General features: G+C 42.1%; 1 protein-coding gene across 1 annotated transcript; it reads right to left on the bottom strand.

The window, feature by feature from the left end:
- Positions 1-4,912: 4,912 nt before the first annotated feature.
- Positions 4,913-21,811, bottom strand: LOC137416470 (uncharacterized). Its single transcript, XM_068102068.2, has 4 exons — positions 20,092-21,811; positions 17,492-17,581; positions 10,940-11,324; positions 4,913-5,765 (listed from the first exon to the last, which is right to left on the bottom strand). The coding sequence occupies exons 1-4, from the start codon at positions 21,472-21,474 to the stop codon at positions 5,095-5,097; spliced, it is 2,529 nt and encodes an 842-aa protein (XP_067958169.2). The 5' UTR covers positions 21,475-21,811; the 3' UTR covers positions 4,913-5,094.
- Between the last annotated feature and the right edge of the window lie 459 nt (positions 21,812-22,270).

Raw genomic sequence — 22,270 nt, 5'->3', positions numbered from 1 at the left:
AGTAATGCTGCTAACTTCCTGAAGTAATGCTGCTAACTTCCTAAAGTAATGCTGGTAACTTCCTAAAGGAATGCTGGTAATTTCCTAAAGTAATGCTGGTAATTTCCTAAAGTAATGCTGTTAACTTCCTAAAGGAATGCTGGTAACTTCCTAAAGGAATGCTGGTAATTTCCTAAAGTAATGCTGGTAATTTCCTAAAGTTATGCTGTTAACTTCCTAAAGGAATGCTGGTAACTTCCTAAAGTAATGCTATTAACTTCCTAAAGTAATGCTGGTAATTTCCTAAAGTAATGCTGGTAATTTCCTAAAGTAATGCTGTTAACTTCCTAAAGTAATGCTGGTAATTTCCTAAAGTAATGCTGGTAACTTCCTAAAGTAATGCTGGTAATTTCCTAAAGTAATGCTGGTAATTTCCTAAAGTAATGCTGGTAATTTCCTAAAGTAATGCTGGTAATTTCCTAAAGTAATGCTGGTAATTTCCTAAAGTAATGCTGTTAACTTCCTAAAGTATTGCTGGTAATTTCCTAAAGTAATGCTGGTAATTTCCTAAAGTAATGCTGTTAACTTCCTAAAGTAATGCTGGTAACTTCCTAAAGTAATGCTGGTAATTTCCTAAAGTAATGCTGGTAATTTCCTAAAGTAATGCTGGTAACTTCCTAAAGTAATGCTGGTAATTTCCTAAAGTAATGCTGGTAATTTCCTAAAGTAATGCTGGTAATTTCCTAAAGTAATGCTGGTAATTTCCTAAAGTAATGCTGGTAATTTCCTAAAGTAATGCTGGTAACTTCCTAAAGTAATGCTGGTAATTTCCTAAAGTAATGCTGTTAACTTCCTAAAGGAATGCTGGTAACTTCCTAAAGTAATGCTATTAACTTCCTAAAGTAATGCTGGTAACTTCCTAAAGTAATGCTGGTAATTTCCTAAAGTAATGCTATTAACTTCCTAAAGTAATGCTGGTAATTTCCTAAAGTAATGCTATTAACTTCCTAAAGTAATGCTGGTAATTTCCTAAAGTAATGCTGGTAATTTCCTAAAGTAATGCTGTTAACTTCCTAAAGGAATGCTGGTAACTTCCTAAAGTAATGCTATTAACTTCCTAAAGTAATGTTAACTTCCTAAAGTAATGCTGGTAATTTCCTAAAGTAATGCTGGTAATTTCCTAAAGTAATGCTGTTAACTTCCTAAAGTAATGCTGTTAATTTCCTAAAGTAATGCTGTTAACTTCCTAAAGTAATGCTGGTAACTTCCTGAAGTAATGCTGGTAACTTCCTAAAGGAATGCTGGTAATTTCCTAAAGTAATGCTATTAACTTCCTAAAGTAATGCTGGTAACTTCCTAAAGTAATGCTATTAACTTCCTAAAGTAATGCTGGTAACTTCCTAAAGGAATGCTGGTAATTTCCTAAAGTAATGCTATTAACTTCCTAAAGTAATGCTGTTAACTTCCTAAAGTAATGCTGGTAACTTCCTGAAGTAATGCTGGTAACTTCCTAAAGGAATGCTGGTAATTTCCTAAAGTAATGCTATTAACTTCCTAAAGTAATGCTGGTTATTTCCTAAAGTAATGCTGGTAATTTCCTAAAGTAATGCTGTTAACTTCCTAAAGGAATGCTGGTAACTTCCTAAAGTAATGCTATTAACTTCCTAAAGTAATGTTAACTTCCTAAAGTAATGCTATTAACTTCCTAAAGTAATGCTATTAACTTCCTAAAGTAATGCTGGTAATTTCCTAAAGTAATGCTGTTAACTTCCTAAAGTAATGCTGGTAATTTCCTGAAGTAATGCTGTTAACTTCCTAAAGTAATGCTGGTAATTTCCTAAAGTAATGCTGTTAACTTCCTAAAGTAATGTTAACTTCCTAAAGTAATGCTGTTAATTTCCTAAAGTAATGGTTAACTTCCGAAAGTAATGGTTAACTTCCGAAAGTAATGCTGTTAACTTCCGAAAGTAGTTAACTTCCGAAAGTAATGTTAACTTCCGAAAGTAATGGTTAACTTCCGAAAGTAATGTTAACTTCCTAACGTAATGTTAACTTCCTAAAGTAATGTTAACTTCCGAAAGTAATGCTGCTAACTTCCGAAAGTAATGTTAACTTCCTAACGTAATGTTAACTTCCTAAAGCAATGTTAACTTCCCAAAGTAATGTTAACTTCCCAAAGTAATGTTAACTTCCTAAAGTAATGCTGGTAACTTCCTAAAGTAATGGTTAATTTCCTAAAGTAATGCTGTTAACTTCCTAAAGTAATGCTGGTAACTTCCAAAAGTAATGTTAATTTCCTAAAGTAATGCTGGTAATTTCCTAAAGTAATGCTGGTAACTTCCTAAAGTAATGCTGGTAACTTCCTAAAGTAATGCTGGTAACTTCCTAAAGTAATGCTGGTAACTTCCTAAAGTAATGCTGGTAACTTCCTAAAGTAATGCTGGAAACTTCCTAAAGTAATGCTGGTAACTTCCTGAAGTAATGCTATTAACTTCCTAAAGTAATGCTGGTAACTTCCTAAAGTAATGCTGGTAACTTCCTAAAGTAATGCTGGTAATTTCCTAAAGTAATGCTGTTAACTTCCTAAAGTAATGCTGTTAATTTCCTAAAGTAATGCTGTTAACTTCCTAAAGTAATGCTGGTAACTTCCTAAAGTAATGCTGGTAACTTCCAAAAGTAATGTTAATTTCCTAAAGTAATGCTGGTAATTTCCTAAAGTAATGCTGGTAATTTCCTAAAGTAATGCTGGTAACTTCCTAAAGTAATGCTGGTAACTTCCTAAAGTAATGCTGGTAACTTCCTAAAGTAATGCTGGTAACTTCCTAAAGTAATGCTGGTAACTTCCTGAAGTAATGCTTCAAAATTGAGCAACGAGAATGTTGTGAACTTTTAGCGTCTGTTGATATTTAGTAATCACAGGTAGGCAAATGAGATGTGTGTAAACAATTCTCACTCCAGCATAAGTGATTCCCATGACTTATAGCAGAACAATGTCTGAGTGAAGGAACCATGTTGCGGGGGTGAAGCAACAGAAAGAGTTTTCCTAGGAAGAGACAAATGGGAGAACGTTTAGAGCCTGGACCAACTCAGTTGGTGATTGGACGAAAAGGAAACGGGCAGTTGGTGTGTTTCAACCCTCTTTCTATTGTTCCTTTTGTTCTGTTACATCCTGATTCATTCTATGTTCCAGCTCATCTACAAATCTCGACTATTAAAAAAAAAAACATTTGTAGAACTCCAAACACAACATCATTGGAAATGTAGATCAGTGAAAAGGTGTCCATCACTAAAGTGCAATCCACACACCTCTAAAGGTTTTTTCAGTGTGACCCATGATGTAATCAGCAATCACAGCAAGAAGAAACGGAACAGGCCAGGATGTAACCATGTCAGAGTGACCGCTTGCCTCCGAGGTGAATACGGCGAGTTGTGTTAGTGTTGAGAGGAGCTCGATTATTTTAAAAGGCACATTGGATGTTGCCAGCAGCCGTATGAAATCCCAATCATTGGAAGTCAGAGGCCTTCATTATGTGCACCTCATCGGAATATATCGGCCTCTGAAACTCACGGCACTCTGTGGAAATGCAACTGGGGGTGAAGACTTACTCCGCCGTAGACCTTCTTTGGGTAAATGCAGCTTGCTGAGTTTGGTGGCAGCGAGTGAGCATGGCTAGTTGTTTCCATCCTTTGCTTTTGTTTGCCAAATTTTGCTCTGACATGCTTTAGTTTTCAGTTAACATATGGTGGAATTGAGGACAAAAGACAAAAGGTCTGAAGGTGAATATCGGAAAAATGAAGGTGATGGCAAGTGGTAAAGCATGTGGTGAGGTGGAAAGAACTGGGAAGTGGCCATGTGCTGTGTGCAGGAAGGGTGTTGGATTGAACTCCATTCAATGTACAATGTGCGCTGAGTGGGTTCATCAAAAATGTAGTGGTCTGAGAGGGTCATTAACCAGTGTGGCAGCTACATTCAAGTGTAAGGTGTGCACAGAGGGAGCTGCAGATGGAGGAAATGTTGAGTTGGATCTTGGAGACGGCGTGAAGCTGGAAGGTGTGAAAACACTTTGCTACCTCGGAGACATGCTGAATGAAGAAGGTGGATCAGACTCGGCAACGGTTGTTTGACTGAGATGTGCATGGAAGAAGTTTCGGGAACTGAGTGGCGTGCTGATGAGGAGGGGAGTGTTGTTGAAGCTGAAGGGAAAGGTGTATGCTGCATGTGTGAGAAGTGTTATGATTTATGGGAGCGAGACATGGGTAATGAACGTAGAGCAGCAACGAAGGCTGGAAAGGGTGGAAATGCGAATGGTTCGGTGGATGTGCAGAGTATCGTTGAGAGAGAGGAAGACAAATGATGAATTGCCAAAGATGATGGGAATAGAGCCTGTGATTGATGCTGTGAAGAGGAACAGGTTGAGATGGTTTGGTCATGTGTTGAGTAAGGATGAAAGTGACTGGTTGCGAAGTGATGGAAATGAATGTGGAAGGAAGTAGAGGACGGGGAAGACCGAGAAAGACTTGGCTTAACGTGGTGGAAGAAGAAATGCGGGCAAGGGGGTTAACAAGGGGTGATGTAGGAAATAGGGCAAAATGGAGAAGATTGTCATGGGGACCGCAAGGCTAACCCCTGCTCTAGCAGGGGAAATGGCCTTGCAATGCCTGTTGTTGTTGTTGTTTTATATGTTGGGATTGAGGAGGGGGGGGGGGCTTGTGGAGCATGAACCCATTTGTAAGGCAGATGAAGCCAAAAGACAGTGTACTCCACAACAATGCGGTACTTCTTGTGGACCATCAGGACATTAACTTGTTTATAGGTCTTATTCTGTGAACTCGACCCAAAGCAGACGCCTTTCATGTGAAGATGATCTCCGAGCTATCCTGCAATTCCAATTTTCACACACGTGAACTGGAAAATGACCTCATTCCAATCACCCACGATTCAAATAAAGTTTACTTTTTGAAAAATGTTTTCATAAACAATGGGACAAATACAACAATACAACACAGGTGTGAAGAAAGGAGAAACATGCCAGCATCCAAACACAAAGCCGCAGAGGTGCAGCTTATATTGTGGGGAAACTCAGAACCTGAGAACAAGTTTGTTCGCAAAGATATTCATAACCAACTCGTCTCTTTGGGAGAATTCGATGTTCTTGTGTTGCAATCCTCCGGGTACTTGCAGCAAGCCATGTGGGTCTTACAGTGTGCTATTTGGCGAAACGTTTTACCGCACACCGTGCACGTATAAGGGCGCTCACCGGTGTGGATCCTTACATGCTGATGGAGAGCCGACGGCCGAGAGAACGTCCTCGTACACACCGTGCACGAGTACGGACGCTCTCCCGTGTGGATCCTCACGTGCTGTTGAAGAGCCGAAGGATGAGAGAAGGTCTTCGCGCACATCGTGCACACGAAGGGCCGCTCCCCCGTGTGAATACGGGTGTGTTGTTGGAGAGTGGTCAAACGATTGAACGTCTTTGAACAGACGGCGCACGAGTGAGGGCGATCATTGTTGTGAATCCTCATGTGTTGCCGCTGGTGCGACGATTGACCGAATGTTTTACCACACACACTGCAGGTGTATGGCTTCTCGCCCGTGTGAACCCGAGCATGCAGTCTGAAGCTGCTTTTGTCGTCTGTACTGTAGGGACATTCCCTGCACTTGTGCCTTTTATCGCTAGACACTGGACGGTGCCTCTCCATGTGCAGTTGCCAAGCAGCCATCGTGGAAAGAGAACAAGAGCATTTGGCGCAGGGAAATTTCCCGATTGGATCCAACGGTGTTCCTGGGAAACCGATTCACACAAAAAGATGTTAGTCTGGGACCCCATTCCACAAAGCGCCTTATTTGAGGAGTTTGCACAACCCAACAGGTAGACAATTTTCAATGTTACCATGTCTTGGGTACATACAGTGCATTCAGAAAGTATTCAGATCCCTTCACTTTTTTCACATTTTGATATGTTGCAGCCTTATGCTGAAATCGTTTAAATTCATTTTTTCCCTCATCAATCTACACTCAATACCCCATAATGACAAAGAGAAAACAGGATTTTAGAAAGTTTTGCAAATATATTAAAAAGAAAATACTGAAATATCACATTTACACCTAAAATGTTCAATAAAATATCGCATGCACAAAAGCACATGGACGGATGATTGGTCGGACGGACGCAGCTAATTTTGATGTCCCCCGTCTCTGACCATGTTGAAGGCGTGGAGGACAATGAGCAACCAATTAAGGAATACAATATTTGCTCGTCATCATCCCAACAAGTTTCATTTTTCTACGTAATGAGTTGTGCAGGTCGTGTCAGGTCAGCCTCTGAGCCCCAAACTAGTGTTATTTGTGGAATTTGGAATTTTTTTACAAAAATAAAGTGTCGAAAGTAGTGACAAGTACAGCACAGCTTTCCTATAGTAGTATTGGCCTGACAAATTCACAACAAAATCAAAGAAGCAAAAAAAGTGGTAAAATAATAGAAGAGGACAGAATGAACTAGAATGGTGCTCGATAGAGCATACCTCCGCCAGGTGAACAGTTTACGTTTTTTATTCCAATAATAGGCCGGATCTGGATCCGGACCTGAACCAAAATCGAATCGGCTTGTTCTTGTCACCGACCAAACCTGTCCACTAAGTTTCGTCTGAATCCGTCTAACGTTTTGAGATATTGTGCTGATAGGGACGAAAACATAACCTCCATCCACCTTCGGTGTCTCAGGTAACTCGAGTTCATAAAGCACATTACCGTGCGCAGCCTTGAGAAAAACGACAAGAGAAGGGACATTTAATTTCTTGTTTTGCATTTCGGAGCATGATCCATATTTCATGGGCGTTGCAATTTTATCTGAATCTCGATATTCCCCAACGCTGAGAAATTTGATTGGTTGAGACGGTGTAAGATTTTGTTCAAGTACTGTACTGCTAAACTTTTTGTTTTGTGCCAAAAGGCTGATTTGTGATCTTGTGTTCAAGTAAATAATTAAACTGAAATGAAAGATTTTAAAGGCAGTCGAAAAAACAACATTTATCTACCACCGTTGGTGCACAGTCTTTTACACCACCTCATTTTACACATTTATTAGTTATTCGTGCCTATTGTTTGTGTCCTTTTGACATTCCTAAAAAACAGTAAGTTGCTTGTTTGGAATGATCTTCAAATGATCTTTTGGAAGTAAGTTTCCTGCCAGACAGAGCAAAGAATAAATTACCTTACCCCTTTGGGCGTGCGCCATTGGGAAGAGATTCCATTACAATCTGCAAAACCTTATTCAATCTGCAAAATTATAAATTCCAAATTATTAATTATTATTATATTAAAATGATTATTGTAAATTATAATTATATTAAAATAATTATTATTATCCATTATAATAAATTAATTATAAATTATTATAAATTATAATTTTTATTTTTTTATTTTTTTATAATGATATAAAAATTATTGTTATTATCAATTATAATGATATAAAAATTATTGTTATTAATTATAATTAGATTAAAATTATTATTTAATTATATTATTGTAAAAATCTTATTCAATCTGCCAAATTATAAATTTAAAATTATTCATTATTATCTATCTATAATTCCAGTAATCTCTGTACGTTTGTACGTTTGTCTGTGACCGCTGTTTCTCGACAACCACGGGTCCGATATACTTTTAACTTGCCAGGTATATTGCTGGGGACCCGAGGATGTGCCTTTTCAAGGTTTCATATTAATCGGACAATTACTTACCGAGCTATGTCCAAAAAACGATTCAACCAATCAGAGAGCAGCGAACTATCGCGTGTGCCGAACGTGGCGGACACACTCTGCCTCGGATGGCACATTTGAGAGCGTATTCATTTATTTCACGTTGGAAAACTATGTTGGCGTTAAACTATGTTTTAAAACGAATTCAAACTGCGATTAAATTAAAACGATTCATCGTAACTGCGATTTGCGAACTTCCGGACTTCATTTCCGGCAGCCAATCACAGAACGCTTTGTTGCGTAGGCGTGGCCGATGTGAGAGCGAGCGGAGCTGAGCGCGTTACGAGCTGACCGCCATTACGGTTCGTAATTCGATTTCTTATGCGCATTATTTCTCCCAATTCAGTCAGAGCGAAGGGCGGAAGCGAAGAGCGTTGTTTTTTTTGTTTACGGGCGTACGGGCGGGGTAGAGCGTACGGGTAGCGTTTTTTTTTTTTTTGGCAAGGAACGGGCACCCACGTACGGGCAATGCCCTAGTTATAATAATAATAATAATTCATTTATTTTGTATAGCGCTTTTCATGAAGCCCAAAGGCGCTTTGACAGAGTGCAAAACATAATGCATAACAAAACATGAAAACAACAATTGCAAAAAGACAAGAATCAATAGGGAAATATTTAAAGCAAAAGGAGGGAGAAGGAGAAGTGATAGTCAGGGGTTAAATGCTATGGGTTGAATGTTGAATGCAGTGCTGAACAGGTGGGTCTTGAGTGATGTTTTGAATGTGGTGAGTGACGAGGAGTCTCTGATGGTCTGAGGTAGTGAGTTCCAGAGGGTGGGAGCAGCGATGGAGAAGGCCCTGTCCCCCCAGGATCTGAATTTGGTCCGGATGGGGGGGGGGGGGGGTCAGGAGGTTGGTACCAGCAGAGCGGAGATTGCGGGTGGGAGTGTGTCTGGAGAGGAGGTCAGCCAGGTAGGATGGGGCCAGGTTATTTTAGGCCATGGGGCCATTATTTTAGGCCATTACAGGCCATTACTATTATTATAATAATTATTAACATTATTACTAATTGATTATTAATATTATTATTTAGATTTATTAATCTTATTTAGATTAATTTAGAATATTAAGATTACAATCTGCCAAATTATTATTTCGAATATTAAGATTACAATATGCCAAATTCAGAGCCAAAGTAATGCTAAACTGCAGGTTCGTGTTCCGATTCGTGCTCCATTTTGTTTAAAATATCATTCAATTTAAATACAGTTGTTCCTCGATCAGAGACTGACGTCGGTAGACAAGCAGACAAAGTGAACCGATTGCTAAACCCTGCTTTCCACTTAGTGCAAATGGGGTAATAAGGGTAAAAGAGAAGATTTTAAAATAGCAATCATTGGCAAACATAACATTGGCACTAAACAACAACAACAACAGGCATTTTAAGGCCATTTTCCCTGCTAGAGCGGGGGTTAGCCTTGCCATGACAATCTTCTCCATTTTGCCCTATTTTCTGCATCTCCCATGGTTAACCCCCTTTGCCCGCATTTCTTCTTCAACTATCTTTAGCCAAGTCTTTCTCGGTCTTCCCCGTCCTCTACTTCCTTCTACATTCATTTCCATCACTCTTCTCAACCAGTCACTTTCATCCTTCCTCAACACATGACCAAACGATCTCAACCTGTTTCTCTTCACAGCATCCATCACAAGCTCTATTCCCATCATCTTTTGCAATTCATCATTTGTCTTCCTCTCTCTCAACGATCCTCTGCACATCCACCGAGCCATTCGCATTTCCACCCTTTCCAGCCTTCGTTGCTGCTCTACGTTCATTACCCATATCTCGCTCCCATAAATCATAACACTTCTCACACATGCAGCACACACCTTTCCCTTCAGCTTCAACGACACTCCCCTCCTCGTCAGCAAGCCACTCAGTTCCCGAAACTCCTTCCATGCCCAACAAGTGGAACATGTCTTTCAATCCTGACAAGTCTCACACTCTTACGATGTCTCTCCGAAAAGACTGACTGGACAACCCTCCCATCCACTTTCTGAATAATCCTCTCCAATAAGTTCTGTCACTCAAGCTTTTGGGTCTCACTATCTGCCATGATCTTTCCTGGGAAAACCACATTTCAAATCTGGCCTCCAAAGCCAGTCGCCGACTGGGAATCCTCCGTCGTGCGAAGTCCTTCCTTGGCACATCTGAGCTCCTCACCACATACAAGGCTTTCATCCGCAGCTCAATGGAATACTGCTCTCCCCTCTGGGCTGGTGCTCCTGTCTCACACCTAGCTCGTCTTCACGCTGTTGAAACCAAAGCGTTCAGAATCATTGGAATTTCCCGCGATGAAGCGAACTCCAAGGGCCTTTCACTCACTCACCGCAGGCAGGTTGGTGGTCTTTCCGTCTTCTACCGACTCCTCTCTGGCCTTGCCCCCCCAGCTCTCTTTGGGCTCTGTCCCACAAATATTCCTACAGGTCGCACAAGATCTGCCTGCAACCCTCTTATGGTTAAACTGCCAAAATCAAGACTCTGCACACCTTCACTCCTTCATTCCTCTTTTCTCCCACCTCTGGAACAAACTCCCTCACTCTCTTCAATCCCACTCCACTCTCCAGGTCTTTAAAACAGCTGTTCACCACCATCTCTTATCCTCCCCCATCTAAAACCTTGATCTTTTCTACCCCCGCTAATTTCACCCCAAATCCACTTTTTTGAAATACCAACTTCTGTCCTGGAAGTCCTTGGTGTCCTTGTTTTATACTTCTCCCCTCCTCCCCCCCCCCCCCCCCCCCAAGCCCTCTCCCTCCCACACAACATCTCCCTGCTCTCAAATGTTGTGTTTGTGTGCTTCCCCTTCTCTCCCCATCTTGTCTTCCGCTCCCTCTTTTTATATATTTTGTTTGTCTGTTTTGTTTGTGAAATAAATGTTAGCTCTTTCACAAGCCTCGATTCTGTATACAAAAAAAACAAAAAGAAACCCCCCACTCTAGCAACCGTTGCCGGGTCTGATCCACCTTCTCCATTCAGCATGTCATGTCATGTCATGTCATGTCATTCAACATTGGCACTAAACATAAATTGCATATAGAAACCGAAAGTGCAGGAAATGCATCTACCTGAAGTGAATTGCATTTGATATTGAAATTATATTCACAGTACTAGACATGAAGTGTTATAGTATTACTATACATTATTCCAGCCAATGATGCAGTAGGATTTTTAACATTGCATGGTTACTACGACTTACCATCCTCGGAGTACCTTCCATCCTCTTCAGCACTAATGTAGTCTTTGTCTTTTACCTTGATGTCCAGCACTCCAGGCATTCTTCCTATGTCGTCTACATCTTTCACATATCCGGGCACGATGAACGGTTCCGAGCTGAGCCTCACAATGCACGATTCGATGAAACAGCAGAGCTTCGCGTACGTGGCGCAGGTGAATCGCCGTGCAGCGAAAGAACAAAGCCATACTCTCGCCGGGGTGGGCTCGGTGCGGGAACAAAGCTCTCTGACGATCATGACCCCCAACCCTTCAACCGTGGCATGGAGCGCCTCTGCCAGCATTCCCTGGCTCTCTAGCCAGGTCGGGACCACACCGACGTCTCCTCGAACTTCCGTCAAATCTAAGGCCTGCCAACATCCCACATCGAGAAATTAAAAAATAATTTTAAATAAATTATAGTTTGACAAGTCGTGACTTTCTCAATTGCAACTTTGTTTAAATTAGGGTAATCTATTGGCCCAATGAGACAATGATGTGAATAAATTAGCAAAAGCAAAAAACATTTATTAACAAGAAAGAGCAATCAGAAATTGCAGACCCTCATGTTTTTAGTGGTTTTTAAGGCTTTTGTGTTAAAACAAATACGGAGGCCAAACCACGTGACCAATGACGTCATCATTATTATTTTTTTCTCCACCAATTTAACCCCAGATGACGCTCAAGAAATTTCATCTTGAACGGATGAAGTTTTGTACTTGTTGAATTATGACGTCATAATGGAGGCACCTATGACATCATCATTAACATATGTTATTCCCCATGGAGAGTTCTTCACAATGAGCCATGTCTGAATTTTTTCTATGCACCGCTTTCGGAGATGTAGAGGCGCAAAGTTTTTTTTTCGGTTTTTCAAAGATGGCGCCTGTACCACGTGACCTATGACGTTATATCAATAAAAACATCTATAGCGATGTTTACCGTGACGTCACGTACCCGATTATGTGACCGCGCTCTTTGTTTTGGTTGGCAAAACACCAACCATGCTGGCCGTCCCTAAGTGGTGAAGTTTTACGATCATTGACGTGACACCATTTCAAGGACAATGCCTGTGAGCTGCTGTGTTGTTAATTGCACAAATAGATTTGAAAAGAACTCGGGAATAAGTTTCTATAGAATTCCAGAGCCACTCCCCATGTACGGTCTCGAAGCGAGAAGTCTTTATTGTTGAAAGAAGAAGAAACGCACTATTTTGTCCTTCCAGGACGTGATCACGATAACACGATCTCTCCTGTGGTCATTTGAACCTCAAATAAAATTCCAATTGCAGATTTGTCAATATATGAGGTATATTAACAAACGAATGAAACAGATTTGGTCAAATTCTGACTTTTTTTAACTTGATCGCATTTGACACAAAGTTGTGAGAAACGAAAGAAGAAGAAACGCACCATTTTGTCCTTCCAGGACGTGATCACTATCACACGATCTCCCACGGTCATTTCAACCTCAAATGAAATTCCAATTGAAGATTTGTCAATCGGTGAGGTATATTAACAAACGAATGAAACAGATTTGGTCAAATTCTGACCTTTTAAAACTAGATCGCATTTCACACAAAGTTGTGAGAAACGAAAGAAGAAGAAGAATCGTTTGGCTTCTCAGATAAAATAAATAATTCTGTCTGCAATTTCAGGTTAATTTTCTTTTTAAAATGGCTTTTTCTGCAATCAGTGCATGGATTGACATGTGTGGATGGGGGGGTGTGCGTGGGGGGGTGTGCGTGTAGGGGGAGGGGGGATGTGTGTGTGTGTGTGTGTGTGTGTGTGTGTGTGTGTGTGGGCAGGGGGGAGGGATGTGTGTGTGTGGGGGGGAGGGGGGGGGTTGTTGTGTGTGTGTGTGTGTATCCAAGGGGGTTGTGTCAAAACATGTCCAATGAAAGTGGGGTTGTATCAAAAGTGGGGTTGTATCAAAAGTGGGTGCGAGTAAACCGGTCATCACTGCCAGCAGTTTTAAAGTGGCAGTTCTAGTGGCAGAGTGGCAGTGGCAGTTCTTCCTTCTTCCCCACACACACCCAGGCCTCATGAGGTTTGTTGTTGAGATGCTGTGATGGTATGACTTTGCCTTTGATAAAGCAGAATGGTACATCATTCCTGATCGCATGATACTACAGTGGCTTCGCATGACCACTTAAAAAAAAATTGTATGCCTCTAGTGACCTGAATGCCTTCAGTGACTCCCTTGTGTAGATATACCCGGTGTGTCGATCAAGTACGTGTACACGTCGCCGTAGTTCAAATCTGGCCAGCAAGATGGATTGTTTTGCCATCCTTTCAATGCAAATGGATCCGGAAGAATATCCTCACCATTCCTATAACTCAACTTCGATTTGTACCGAGATTTTGCAACAGTGTCAAGACTATTAAAGTACTCCGAAACGATCACATTTGTGTCGAGCGACGCCATTGTGCAAAACGAAAACACTGCGCTTTTGCCAACCAGGCTGCTGCGCATGCGCGGATATGGTGGGTTTGTTTATAAACAGTGAAGGCTAACCCCCGCTCTAGCAGGGAAAATGGCCTTTAAAATGCATGTTGTTGTGTTGTTGTTTATAAACAGTGAACATCGCTATAGGAGGAGGTGCACCTATGGTGAAATTTCCTGTCAATTGGTCCAACGGTTGCAGAGAAAATCATATTTAATCTGTGCGGACAAAAAACAACACAAATGAAAAATCACTCATGGAGCGACACTTGGCAAAACAGAAAAAAGTATAATGGCACTTAGTAGTGCATCCTTTTTTATTTCGCAAATAATTGGTGGTTGAATTACATGACCTGATATTCAAATCGTCTTTAAATTTTAAGTTAATGTGATGAAAACTGACTATTTTAGAAATCTGGCCTATGTTGTCCTTTTGGCCTATAAGAAAGAAAGAACCACCTTTGGAGGCCATTTTTCCCCGCAGAGCAGGGGCTGGCCTTTTTCGGGCACCATGGTCCCACTTTTTGAAGCAATGTTTTATGGCCGGATGCCCTTTCTGTCGCCAACCCTGTTAGTCGCCTCTTGCGACACAAAGGGAATTACCAGTAAATTTGCCGACCTCGGAAGGATGACAGGCTGTGTCAAAACCCCCCTCCCCCCATGTTAATTCAGCGATCGACCGCGATTCGAACCCAGGATCCGAGGATAACATGCCGGCACCCTAACCGCTAAGCCAACACCAGGCTTATGTTGACCTCAAATATAATTGGTGGTTGAATTCAGTTCGCCGATGTGCAAATCCTATTCAGATTTCAAGTCAATCAGATAAATTGAGGATTTGAGAAGAGTGGTTGACCTTGGGCCTATGTTGACGTTTTGGCTTGTGTTGATCTCAAAAATAGTTTGTGGTTGAAGTCAGTTAGCCGATATGTAAATCCTATTCAAATTTCAAGTCAATCGGATGAAAATTGAGGAATCTAGAAATTTGAAAAGGTTGTTGACCTTTGGCCCTTGTTGACCTTTTGGCCTATGTTGATCTCAAAAATAGTTTGTGGTTGAATTCAGTTAGCTGATATGAAAGTCCCATTCAAATTTCAAGTCAATCGGATGAAAATTGAGGATTTTAGAAATCTGAAAAAGTAGTTGACCTTTTGACCTCAAATATATAGGATTTTGTCGGACCACGACCTCTACCATTGGGTGAAGTTTCGTGAAGATTGGTTTAAAATTGTGACCTATAGGCAAGTATAAATGAACGGACAAACATACACACAAACCGGAGTGATCAACAGACTTGTCAAAAAGTTTTTTTTGTTTTTTTTTCCGCCAAGTGTCTGTCACTGTCTCCGTCTCTGTGTGTGTCTCTGTCTCTGTGTGTGTCTCTGTCTCTGTCTCTGTCACACACACACACACACACACACACACAATACCCTCTACTCTGGCGAGGGTAATGACAACAGAGTAAAGACCTTTTCTGTATCCAACAACAAAACAATAGGACAATGGAAATTTTCATCGGGCATGTTTACAACGGATAAACTGACTCAGTTGACCAAAGAAAAAATTCGTTACAGCACAGCGCAAATATACTGTAGCGGCTAACACGACAATATTCTTCTTTAATCAACTTCTTGTGGAGGTGCAATCTTTGGAGCAACTTGCTCAAACAATTCTGCTTTGATCACGAGACACAAGGGAAGGTCGGCTTTTAGATTTCTACGCAGAGCTTTCATTCCCCACCCACTCGGTTCCTAACAATGCACAATGACGTTCATGGCTATCCTCTGTAGACTGGTACCACACATCTGACCTTGTGCTTCTAGAATTGGTACAACCCAAAGTCCTGAGTTCAAATGTGTAAGACAGGTGGGTAACCTTTCCTAGTCCAAAGGCCGTGCCAGGTATTGCTAAACTTGGTGCGGGCTGGATGTATGGAATGTTCCAGTGAATCATGTGACAGACTGAAAAGTTGCTGTCACAATAATATTTCTGGACACTTTTGTTCTCTAATATATATTTTATTGATTAATCAATTAATTATTTAATTATTCAATTTATGCCTTGATTAATTTATTTATTTATTTTTAGTTACAGATTCAGATGAAATGGTGGTGGTTTATGTATTATATTAGCCAATTGATTAACTATTTGATTTTTTGATGATTATTATTTATTTATTTTCATTGTTAATCATTTATTTATTTTCTTTCTCATCCGGCCAATATCTCAGGCACCTTTTGAGCTAGGAAGCTAATATTTGGACATGACAGTGACCATGTGATGTGGCTATAAAGGATATTTTTGATTTAATGATTAATCATTTAATCGATTAATTATTTATCGATTCATCAATTAATTATTTAATTTTTCTTTATTAATGATTTATTTAATTAAATTTCTAAAAGTTACATCTTCAGATGAAGCACAAGTGGTTTAGTTATGCTATTAGCCAATTGATTACGAAAATAAAATCTTTTATTGATTTTAATTATGCAATTAATCAATCAAATATTGTACACCTCTCCCTCCCAACGCACTCTCTGAGCTGCACTCGGTGCCCCGGCAATGCCGCGCTGTAGGATATTTAATTATTTGGCATGGAGGCGGTGTACTTTGAATGTATGTGTACTTGTTTGTTTGTTTGTCTGGGTGATATCTCAGCCATCCTTTGAGCTAGGAAGCTGAAATTTCAGCACAACAGTGAGCAAGTGCTTTGGCAAAAACGATATTTTTGGTTTTTTGATTAATCAATTAATTACTCAATTATTATCGATTTATTTAGTACTTATTTATTTCCTTTCTCATCTGGGCAATATCTCACGCACCATTTGAGCTAGGAAGCTGATATTTGGACACAACAGTGATGTGGCTATAAAGGGTATTTTGATTTATTGATTAATCAATTAATCGATTTATTATTTATTGATTAATTAATTGTTGTTTTTTATTAATGACATTTAATTTTCAAAAAGGTTAGTTTCGGATGAAACTGGTGGTCGAGGTATGCCATTAGCCATTTGATTAAAAAAATATTTTACAATCACTATTTATTGATTTTAATTATGCAATTATTTATTGTACAATTATTACCTTCGCAAAAGCGGAAGGTTATGTTTTGATCGCTGTGTATTTATTTGTATGTCTGTGTGTGTGTGTGTGTGTGTATGTTATTCGCATAACTCAAAAAGTATTCAACCGAATTGCATGAAATTTGGTGGGATGATTGGTTATTATACGGGACACATTTGATTAGATTTTGGGAGCAATCGGGTCAAAGGTCAAGGTCAAGGTCACGAAAAGGTCAAAATCGTATTTTTGTTGTTCTGTTCCCTACACTCCCATGCCAAGTACAGAACAGTAGCTGCGGCGAAGGTATGCGCTCTACCGAGTGCCCGTTCTAGTTTATTGTACATCAATCAATTATTTATTGTACACCTCTCCCTCCCAATACAGTCTCTTTGAGCTGCACTGCGGTATTGCCAGGCGCCTGAGGCACCCCGGCAATGCCGCGCTGGAGGATATTTATTTATTTGGCATGGGGGCGGTGTACTTTGAATGTATCTGTACTTGTTTCTATTCTCATCTTTCACAGTGACATCTCTTTTTCCAGGTGCCATTCAGCTTATATCCTCACGTCTGTAGAAATTCTGCACAGGTCCACCTTTTCTTTTGCTGTACTATCTATTCTGGTCTTCTTTTCCTTTGTTGGTGTCTTCTCCCTAAATTCAGTGGACAGCTTCCTCAACAGCAAATCGTTTTCTTGGACTATGTGGAAGTGCAGATTTGCACCTTTTTTTTTTTTTTGTATACTGAATCGAGGCTCGTGGAAGAGCTAACATTTATTTCACAAACAAAATATATAAAAGAGGGAGCAGAAGACAAGATGGGGAGAGAAGGGGAAGGGTACTGGTGGTACTTGGTACCGTGGGTACAAACTGATGTGGAAGTCAAAGCAATCTGATGCTTCTTTGCCTCATTCTGTCCCTTTCCCTTCCCTGTTTCAGGAAAAGTGACTGTTTTTCGTTAACTTACTGGAACCTTTCTTTTTGTTCTCCCGATTTTTATATATTTTTTTACTGTACTCCACATTTACCTTGTATCGCTCATGCTGTCCTTGCATTTTCAGTTTTTGTCTCCGTCTTCTCTGTCTCTCTGCAGGTGTTAGCGGCACTCTTTGGGAAGTCTGCAAATAAACATTCCCATTAATGTTGTCGCAATTAATGTTCATATGAACTACATGTTTAGAAATTGTCAGCTCCATTTAATAGTAGGTGGCAAGGTGTGACTGGCATGACGCAACTCGCGTGACATATTTTTATAGAGATTTTTCTATCAAGATAAAATATTTATCAATTCCATTATATTCTTTCATTTTCTTAATAGAACAATTACAAATACAATGGGGAAGTTCATACAACGAGTATTTTCTATAAAATCTGTAATTATACTTACATTTGTGACTCGCAGGTTGTGAACACAGTGCGGTAATTCTTGTTAAAATGTGCACCCACTGGTAGGACAGCTGCCAAACCACACCCACATGTCACTTGACTCCACCCACCATAATGTCAGTGTCAGAGACAAAATATGGCTGCCATTTTGTTTCCTGGTCGGCCGAGCAGATTAGGCCTGTATCTGTCTCTGCAAATGATTATACACTCTCTGGCTTTGTTGCGTCAGATTTCCATTGGCTTTGTTTGGGTCTAATGTTAATTACTAAGGCTTGATCAAACATGTACACACCTCCCTTAAAAATAGCGTTACATAATTTTTGAACAGCGCCATATGCGCGTTTCCCAATCGGCCTGTTGCCAGATTTTTAAAGCTAATTTAGTCGTGCTTCATGACAAAGTCCCGTACCTTTAATGACCATGCACAGGTTTTATGAACAAAACGTTTATTACTACAAAGAGCGGGAGGACGGAAACTTGCTTGATGAATACACCTGACATTTGTTAGGCCTGAGCCTCGAACTACTGCCATCTATATATGCCACAGAGGACAATAACATAACCCTTCCTACCTCTCCTGCTTCGAGTGGGTGCACAAGTTGCCTGAAACCAGATCCAGCTCTCCGTCACACGTAATTGATATTGAACAAAACCATGATGGGACCCCTGACCTCTTGACCCCATAATCTAATCAGTTCATCTTTGCATCATTATACACATTTGTACCAAGTTTGACTTGGTTCCATTCAGCCGTTCTGAAGTTATTGCTGCAACAAAAACCTATCATGGATGACTCTGAGTCAAGTCAACTGTGACGGAACTCCTGAGTCGACTGTCCGGAACTCCCGAGTCGACTGTCCGGAACTCCCGAGTCAACTGTCCGGAACTCCCGAGTCAACTGTCCGGAACTCCCGAGTCAACTGTCCGGAACTCCCGAGTCAACTGTCCGGAACTCCCGAGTCAACTGTCCGGAACTCCCGAGTCAACTGTCCGGAACTCCCGAGTCAACTGTCCGGAACTCCCGAGTCAACTGTCCGCTTCCTGACACTCGCCCCTACTCCTGGTCTTCCTGTTCACTTCCTGCTAAGACTAATGCTATCGATAGTATTGCTTGTCACAGTGAATATGGTTCTATTCAACTTATGAGGATCAAACAAGTTATAACATTTCTTGGTAAATAAATTGTGACTTTTAGTACTCCTACATAATTGATTTTCTTCTTCTTCTTTTCCTTCTTGTGGCAGTAGTCATGCAATCTATACTAAGGCAGTTTAATTGGCTGTATCACTGGGGGTTGACAACCTGGACGGGTCGCCACTCCAACATAGAACACTCCTGCAAGTGCCGGAATTTGTTCATGGTGCCGGTGATAGCTCACCTCGCGCAGAGGACCCCTTGGGGTCTTTACGTCGACAAACTGCCAGCAAAAGGGACGCCCTGTTCAACGTCCATCCGAAGGACGGCACCCACAGTGATGAATCGCCCTGCCTGTGAAACACCAGGATGACAGATTATACCTGGGTGGAGATTCGAACGCAGGCTAAACTGCTTACAGGCGAGTGCGACGACCTCCACATGATCTCTCCAGACCTTCACTACAAAATAGCCGCTTCAAATAGTGAACAAAATATCGCCACGCGGGCAGAGGTTCCCCGTGCACGTCCAAGACTTTTGACAGGTGCAGACGCAGGGGTCTGCTGCTCCAACACAGGCAGGTTGGGGGCCAAAATGATTTTTCTATGGCCTCTTAGCAAAGTGTTGTGTTCGTTTATCGCTTAAGGTGTCTGGCCTGAGATCTTGGGGTCGTGAGTTTGAGCCCCTGGTGCGCTGTTAAAGATAACAGCAGGTGGGTTGACACAGGTTGTCATCCTTCCGATGTTGACAAAATGAGTACCTGTGTACTGGGAAGAACCAGCCATTCGAGTCCCACATACCTTGCACTCCACGCAAATGTAGGCTAACTACTCAACTACCATTCCTGATCTTCCCTGACAACACTGACTCTCCTCTCCAGTAGTTATCATGCCACCTGTCCGTCCCTTCTCGGTAGCGATCCTCTGCTACGTTAGTGCGTCGGCCTCTCACCCTGCCGTCGTCCAGCTGCTCTTCCATGAGCCTCGACCTCTGCGATTACAAAAACATAAATCAAGGTGTATTCACCAACTGCACCTCACAACATACGTTTATAAAGGTGCTTTGGTAGCTAGGGCACAATGTTTGTCTTTCCACATCATTGATGTACCTTCTGCATGGATCGGGAGCTCGGACGTTGCTGCAGCTGCTGCTTCTTGAGAGTCTGATCGGTCGGGGAGGTCTCCATAGACCCCTGTGGGAAACTCGGACGTTTCCGGAGACCTTCGTGAGGGTGACATCCGGTCTCCATCGACCTCTGCGGGGAACACGGACGTTGCCGTAGACTGTGGTGAGGGTGACATCCGGTCTCCATAAATCCCTTCGGGGAGCTCGGACATTGCCGTAGACCTTCGTGAGGGTGACATCCGGTCTCCATAGACCTCTGCGGGGAACTCTGACTTTGCCGTAGACCATCGTGAGGGTGACATCCGGTCTCCATCGACCTCTGCGGGGAACACGAACGTTGCCGTAGACCGTGGTGAGGGTGACATCCGGTCTCCATAAATCCCTTCGGGGAGCTCGGACATTGCCGTAGACCTTCGTGAGGGTGACATCCGGTCTCCATAGACCTCTGCGGGGAACTTGGACGTTGCCATAGACTGTGGTGAGGGTGACATCCGGTCTCCATAGACCTCTGTGGGGAACTTGGATGTTGCCGTAGACCGTCGTGAGGGTGATATCCGGTCTCCATAGACCTCTGTGGGGAACTCGGACGTTGCCGTAGACCATGGTGAGGGTGACATCCAGTCTCCATAGATCCCTTCGGGGAGCTCGGACGTTGCCGTAGATCTTCGTGAGGGTGACATCCGGTCTCCATAGACCTCTGTGGGGAACTCGGACGTTGCCGTAAACCATGGTGAGGGTGACATCCGGTCTCCATAGACCTCTGTGGGGAACTCGGACGTTGCCGAAGACTGTGGTGAGGGTGACATCCGGTCTCCATAGACCCCTGCCGGGCGGGTAAGGTGCTCGTAGTCCTTTGAGCGTCCTTGGCCGCGGTTTCAATACCCAGGGCGATCTCCAGGGCCCTCTCGTACGTTAGCTGTCTCTCTGAGAGGAGTCTTCTACGAATGAGTTGGTCGTTCACTCCGCACACCAAACGATCCCTCAACATGTCGTCTCTAACCCGCCCGAAGTTGCACCGTTCCGCCAGCTTGATGAGGTCGTCATTAAAAAGAGCGACCGATTCGCACGGCCTCCTCTCCCTGCTGTTAAACTCGAACCTGTGCACGATGTCCGAGGGTTCCGACTCCAGGTGCTCCCTCATGGTCTCCACCAAGCTAGCGAACGATTCCCGTCCGACCTTCCTCGGCTCCACCAGACGTTTTAACAGGCCGAAGGCCGCCGGTCCGATCACCGTGAGTAACACGGCTCGCTTACGCTCCTCTCCCTCGATGCCGTTAGCGGTGAAGAAGAACTCCAAGCGCTCCATGTACTGCGACCAGTCTTCCTTCTCCTCACAAAATTCTCCCATTTTCCCGATGGGACTCATCCTGCCCCTCGCCTCAGGAACGGACAACGCGAAACCGAATCTCAAACTCTTCGCGCCCAAACCGCGCAGCTTCTTCTTCGTCACTCGTGGCGCAACATTTAATAACTTTTTAATGGTAAATCTCTGGTAAAATGTTATTTTTCTTTGTAGACGTTTAACAATTACCTCAAGCAAATGGACAAAGAGGAGGCGAATTCCCAAAACAGCGAACTGGATTCCTTCGAATTACGAAATCCTTCGTTTATCACGTGTTAACATTTGCCATTTAGTGAATTCCACTACAGGAAATATACAAGAAAAAAAATGGTTTGTTTTAATAGCTTAATATAAAACGTTTGACCGTATCGTCATATAAGATTAATTATTAAAGGAGTTTCGGAAACCCCAAAGTTTATCCTTCTATTCTAAAAATATAAAGTGGGCCGACATAAAAAAAAACTGTTCATTTTGTACAAACTTATCATTAATTCGATTAAATCAACATGACTCACCCATTCTCTGTGACCCACTACTTCGCCATGGCTTCTCACCAGTGAACGAAATTAACGGTTGGCAAAACAAGACCATTGAGGGAGCTGCGCTCCAACGCGAGTCGAAAGAATTGACGCGACCAAAGACGGAATTCGTCCGAGTTGCTTTATTGAAACAAAACAGCTCAGGTATTCTGACAAGCCCGTTTATCGGGCAGCAATATATATACACATTTATGTCGGGAAGTTTGCCCGGCAAAAGCTATACCGGGCATGCCCGGGTGTCAAGGGCGAGCCTTGGAAAGGCGAGTCTGGACCTGCCCGGG

The sequence above is a fragment of the Myxine glutinosa genome, chromosome 1, assembly GCF_964187855.1.
Source record: "Myxine glutinosa chromosome 1, kmMyxGlut1.1, whole genome shotgun sequence".
Taxonomy (NCBI): domain Eukaryota; kingdom Metazoa; phylum Chordata; class Myxini; order Myxiniformes; family Myxinidae; genus Myxine; species Myxine glutinosa.
Note: the sequence above shows the minus strand (reverse complement) of the source record. Positions and strands in the feature narration are given on the sequence as shown.